At 35.9% G+C, this 6,405-nt stretch overlaps 1 protein-coding gene across 1 annotated transcript in view; it reads right to left on the reverse strand.

Moving 5' to 3' along the window:
- Nucleotides 1-3,532, reverse strand: part of LOC109537189 (G protein alpha i subunit) — a 7,847-nt gene extending 4,315 nt beyond the window's left edge. The window contains exons 1-2 of the mRNA XM_019903790.2: nucleotides 3,287-3,532; nucleotides 3,043-3,227 (exon numbers count right to left, since the gene is read on the reverse strand). Coding sequence (XP_019759349.1) covers nucleotides 3,043-3,227; nucleotides 3,287-3,407 — 306 coding nt within the window. The 5' untranslated portion in view covers nucleotides 3,408-3,532. The remainder of the gene's footprint in view (nucleotides 1-3,042; nucleotides 3,228-3,286) is intronic.
- Nucleotides 3,533-6,405: the final 2,873 nt, after the last annotated feature.

A 6,405-nucleotide genomic window follows, 5' to 3' on the forward strand; every position in this document is an offset into this window, starting at 1 on the left:
GGTTTGAACCACTGTGCAGGTACCGGTCGGTATGTGTCGGCTTCCTGTACACTGTGTGGGCCAGCTTTCCGTTGGCTTTTCTGGTCACCAAGACATCCAAAAAAGGGCAGTCGCCCATCCTTCTCCACTTCCATAGTGAATTGAATTTTAGGGTTTATTGAGTTGAGGTGCCTCAGGAAGTCTTCCAGTTCAGTCAGACCATGGCCCCAAACAACAAAAGTGTCATCCACATAGCGGAACCAGCACTTAGGTTTTCTCACGGCTGTGTCCAGAGCGTTCTTTTCAAATTTTTCCATAAAATAGTTGGCTATCACTGGACTAAGAGGGCTGCCCATTGCTACAATGTGAACAATGGTACCAATCAGGGAGGCAATGGAACTTGTTGCGAGAGAATTTCCACCAGACATAGCCAAACTCTTCGAACACTGTCTAACCACAACCTACTTTCAGTGGAACAGCGAATTCTTTGAGCAGACGGATGGAGTAGCAATGGGCAGCCCTCTTAGTCCAGTGGGATAGGAAATCCGTTCATATCATAATTGAACATTAGTTTAACGGGTTCTGTCGATTCCTGAAGTTATCGAGATTAAATCTGAAGCACTCTGTATATATTTTTGATTTGGGGGTGAACTGTAGTAGATTAAGTTCTGAAGTAGCAATCCAGGATTACTTAGTTTCTGCTCAAGAACTCGACTATTTCATCGCATAAATGCAACTGCTGTTTTCAAAACTCCATGCGTCAATAAAAATGCACAGCAATATCATTCTTTGTTTGCATTGGAAAAGATTATAATTGTAATTAATAAAGCATAATTTACTTGAATATTTAAGTACATGCATATTATCTTCCGCTGTGAGCCGCAACGGAAAGTTTTCGCTATATCGATAACGCTATTTAGATATAAAAATACCCAATAAGTTAAAACATTCAATAGTATATCTAATGACCTAAAAGTGCTGAATCATAAAAAGAAAATATAAAAAACACTAAAAGTCATATTTATTGGCGTAAGCTGAGGATCAATTGGCTAGATTGTTCTATAAATATGAAATCCCTTAAAATTTTCTATCAATGTATGTTAGTTTTTAGAGCAGCCAGCCTATGTACAGATAGCTTGCCTCTCTCTTTAGGATTACTATGTAATTTGTTTTGTTAAATAAATTGAAATAAATTTGCAAAATTTGTAACGGTATTAAATATACAGTAAAACCCTTTAAATCAGAACGTCCGGAATCTTCCGTTATAGTCCGAACAGTGCGAGTCGAGACAGATCCCCACCTCCGAAATGTTTGTCCTTCAAAGTCAGGAAACATTTTAAGGAAAAAACAGAAATGTTGATGCGAGTGCTGGATGGCTTGATAAATTTAAAAACCGATAGGGGATTGGACAACTATTCATCAGAGGCGCTAAATTATCCAGTGACGAGGGAGCCGTAGGCCATTCAAAGTACTGCTTCGAGACTAAGTCCGGAAAATGCAGTTGACAGTAGCAGAAATTACTCCCTCAAGACACTTGCTGGTCAATCTGAGGCATCACCCCCAAGTAGGAACATGAGCAAGGAGAGTATTACATTTATGCCTTGTTCAAACGCCTCTGGGACTCATAAAATGACATTGTTAGTGTTAGGCAAATCTATAAAGCCGCCTTCTTTCGGAAATGAATAGTTACCGACTTACCAAGGACAGAAGACATCCAAAGATGTTTTTTTTGAAAATGGTTCTACACAGATTTTGTTCCTGCAGTTCGCAAAAAATACGAGATAAATTTACATGCAAAGACTCTTCCAATTTTAGACAATGGGCCAGGGGACCCAGAAGCCTTGTTTTCAGATGACAAACAAATTGTTGCAATGTTTTTGCCACCTGTTGCGCCTTTAGTGCAACCCATGGAACAAAATGTGATTCAAGCGGTTAAGTTGCATTACAAAAATGTCTCTTAAAACGGATTTTCGATTCTGAAAGTGGGGAGATATACAGAATTTTAGAAAATTAATCTAAAAGATGTTGTGATTGAACTGGCTAAGGCTTGGGAAAACAAACTTATACGAAGTCATAGAATAAACTCATTGAGCAACAAGTTGGCGGTTGACGATGAGGAAGACCTTCTTTCATTGCCTGCGTGGAAACATAGAGAAGCATTACAAGGCGTAGACAAAAGTAACGGATGCTACTGGATTGTTAAACCAAATCGGCAGGGATTTCAGAAAGCACGAAGTTAATTAATTAATAATTAATTGGGTTATGGATATTTTGGAACATGTTTAAGATGAACTTCGCTCTAGCTCTGACGAAACGGACGAAAACAAAAAAAAAGCATCAACGTACTTCTCACAGGGAGGCAACTTTAACAGAAACGAGAAAACGAGCTTTTAAGGCAGAGCAAAAAAATACTAAACAACAACTTTTTCCACCAACCTAGATTCACACATGATTTGAACGTACAAAAATTAATCCATTGATGTACACAGTTATTCTTTTAATGTATGCATATCCTTTACGTAAGAAATTTTCCAATTAGCAAATAAAATTAAGCACTAAAAATAAAGAAATTTTGATTACAGTTTAATTCAAGATTTAAATTTCGTTAATACCATTTTGCTCTTGCAATTATTGATTCGGATTACAGAGATAATTCTATATTAATCGTTCTTCGGCTTAAGTTCTGTTTATGACAAATTCCCACGCCACAATTATTCGCCAGATCGTTTGAGAATTGCTCTTCAAGTATTTTAATTAGAGATTGTAGTTGCAATTAAACAATGAATCGAGAGCAATTTCTACGAATGTCTCTTGCAATGTCATGCTGGTTAGCATGTAAACAGGATGGACTTAATAGTGATATTTCATGTACTGAATATATATATATTGATTGAATTGCGGTTTGTCATCAATTTTGTTAAGGACATCAAATTTTGCATTATGCATGCCATATTTGCACAATGTATTCAATACAGAATATATCAATGTACAGACAGAGATATGCAGCAGCGTAGGCCTCCCTTGAGTATCAGCAGAATTTACATGAATAAAAGCACAACTTACGGTTTTACTGGGTTCAGCAAAATCAATTCCTAACTGCCCCATAGCTCTGATAATGGCCATGAGACTCTGAATTGTATTGCTGTAAACAACTGGCCGATACTGCTCGCACTCTTCCTTGGAATAACCTAATTCATGGATAATCTTCATCTGCTTCGCTATGGTACTTTTGCCGGATTCTCCAGCCCCTATTAAGTCAGCCCAGTAAGATATAAACACAACACCACACACAGTATTCAATGGGTACCTAGTAGAAGAAGTTTGACTTCACCAGCGGCTCTTTCTCCATCTGCCCTTAGGTCGCGATCAATTTTCTTTGACCGTGCCTGGGCGGCTTTATCCCCCGTTGTACTCACAGCACAACCCATTATATTTGTTAAAAACTAGGCTATATTGACACTTGTTGCTAAAAACAACATGAAGAGACTCCACCCGTCCGTAAACGTCGGTTAGCTGTGGCCATGGCTGAGATTTTCCCAATATTGACTCATTTGCCTTGGTGTTTTACGATTTGTTATGTTGGCTGCCATTCCCATCAGGTATGTCTCTTTCGGTTGCATGGATTTGAACAAAGAGAGCTGGTATTGGGGCCGAACGAATCGCGCCATCTGTGTGGGAATGTATTTCTAATATTTACCAGATATGTACAGAGCAGGGGCGTGCGGTGATATTTTAGAAAAGGGGCGCTTCTTACAGTAGTATAACACACACTCACTACAATCTAAGTAAGTAACATTTGAAGCACTGTAAAACAAAGGCACAGTTCTGTTCGGTTAAATTATGTCGAACCGGCATATTATTAGATCAAATAATATTGTTAAATTAGTAAATTGAACCTCAAGTGTTCTAAATGCCTCTTTATCAAATGTTAAGCGAAAATTTAACACCCCCAAATAGTATGCAAATAGCAGAAAGCCACTTCGAACTGCTTGCTAAATAAGCAGTAGTTCATTTGAAAAATTTTTTCAGAATGTATTATTATCTTACTTATAACTGCAACACTTATTTATTGACTTCCATAGCCAAAAATACACAAAATGTAGCAACTTATGGAAATTTTTAAATTAAATAAATTATAATTTGAAATCGGTTGATTTCACAGCACATAAAGTGTAAATGCAAAATTGCAACGTTGTAAATTGTCTATCAAATTGTAAAAAAACTGCTTTTTTTTGCTTCTACAATGAATTTTTAGATACCATGTTTTTAAGCAAACTTTTACTAAAATCGCGATAATCTGCCAACGTCGCAAGTAAGAGAAAAACAATTTACGGTGCATATACAGCGTTTCAATCTGCATTCCATGAGCTGATAACAAATAAGTAGTTCTATTTAAAAAAATACACTTTGATCTTGCCTCGCTTTTTAAGGCACTCTGTATCATATAAGGTATTTTTAAAATGTGCGCACTTTGTGCGTCAACAAATTTTATATGAAACTATTTTTCGAAAGCTCAACATCAACGGAAATAATAGACTTTCTCGCACTAAAAGCCACCCTGTATATTCCACAGTGCGTATAATAATGTTAACGTTTTTATTTTGACTTTTTCAAAAAACGAAGCAGTATTCCGCAATCGGCTACTTTACTCTATATTTTTATTTAAAAGAAAGAAAAGTATTTAGTTCATGAAATTAGTATTAATAAATTTATTAACAATATGCATGTTGAATATTTTATTTATTTTTTGTGTGTTTAATTTTTGTTAACAATGTGTTGTAATGTGTTACGTGCAAATATTTTGCCGTAAACCTTTGAATCTGTTTCGGACATCGGTGTGCGTTTCCAAGTTGTTCTCAAGCAAAGGCGTTTTGTTTTTTATCACAGTTAAAATTTTGGTGTAAAATCCAAACAAAAAGAATTTGACCATTCTTATCGCGGTGAAAAGATTATGCGATTGTGATGAAGGTTGGGGAAGAAATAATGTAGTGAACGATTTTTGGTGGCTGAAAAAAGGATTAGGCCCAGTTTACCTTAAATCTGAGCTCTATAGAATTTCAGAATCGGTCCAATGAGGAATAATGTTATACAAGGCCAACAATTTTATTTCTTCATAAAACAAATTATAATTAAACAAGAATACGTATATACAGGGTGGTTTTTTAGTGCGATAAAGTCCATTATTTACGTTGGGGTTGAACTTTCGAAAAATAGTTTCATATAAAAGTTGTTGACGCACAAAGTGCGCACATTTTAAAAATATCTTATATCATACAGAGTGTGGCAGAAAACCGAGGCAAGATCAAAGTGTATTTTTTTAAATAGAATTACCTTTTTTCATTAGCTCATGGAAAGCAGCTTCAAACGCTGCATATGCACCGTAAATTGCTTTTTTCTTACTTGCGACGTTGGTAGATCATCGGCATTTTAGTAAAATTTTGCTTAAAAACATGGTATCTAAAAATTTGTTGTAGAAGCTGTGAAATCAACCGTTTTCAAATTATAAATTATTTTATTTAAAAATTTCAAAAAGTTGTTACATTTTGTAAGGTAGCTAAATTAAAATAAAACATTACAATAGAATATACATCGTGATAAGCATTTATTTAGAATAAAGTAACAAACAGAGGTGTTCTGTGGACCGAACAAGCCTAATACAACCTCCCAAATAATGCATTGTTTGGATAGACGATAGTGGTTATGTTTTATAAGATAATAAATGTCATGCGCGATAGGAGGCGGTAGAACCATGAATCTCGTATGCGCCAAAGACGTATCTAAAAGATTTTTGAAATGTTTCCATGATATGTTATATTTGTGCAATATAACTGCAAGTTTGAAACGTTTCTGTAAGGTTTTATTTGTGACGTCTTAATCGGTTAATTGGAATTATGATGAGAATGGGAAAAGTGGTGAAAATATATTATCTGGGTATTTTCAATTTGTTTCTGCTTCTGCGAAACTGAACGCGTGGGTGGTTAAGGAAGTGGTACTGGCAACTACGCGCAATTTGGACTAGCACGTCGGCGCAAAGAGCGGAACCATCATGGCGTCCTTTGTTTTGTTTTGGAAATTGGTGAATTTCAGAGGGTGAAAAGTGGTGGAAAACGACAGTTTCTCGAAAAATCTACGGGAAAAATTTTGTTTGTCATGAGATTTTCTATAAGGTGAGCATAGTCTCAATCGCTAAAGCGGCAGTCCTAGTATCAGATCGCGATGTAAATAATTACCAAACTACATGTCTTCCAAATTACTTAGCATCTATTATTCCTTGATTACGTTAACGTTTTCCCAAATTATGTTGAGTTATTTCCTTTCATTTCTGTCCCATTTCAACACCACACCCTGTATATAAATGTCGATATGTTTTGGAAGATTTCTATGTTCTAGCGCTAGATGGAGCGAAAACGGTTTGTTTTTAATCGT

The sequence above is a fragment of the Dendroctonus ponderosae genome, unplaced genomic scaffold, assembly GCF_020466585.1.
Source record: "Dendroctonus ponderosae isolate FM_Combo_2020 unplaced genomic scaffold, Dpon_F_20191213v2 Dpon_F_20191213_1, whole genome shotgun sequence".
Classification (NCBI taxonomy): domain Eukaryota; kingdom Metazoa; phylum Arthropoda; class Insecta; order Coleoptera; family Curculionidae; genus Dendroctonus; species Dendroctonus ponderosae.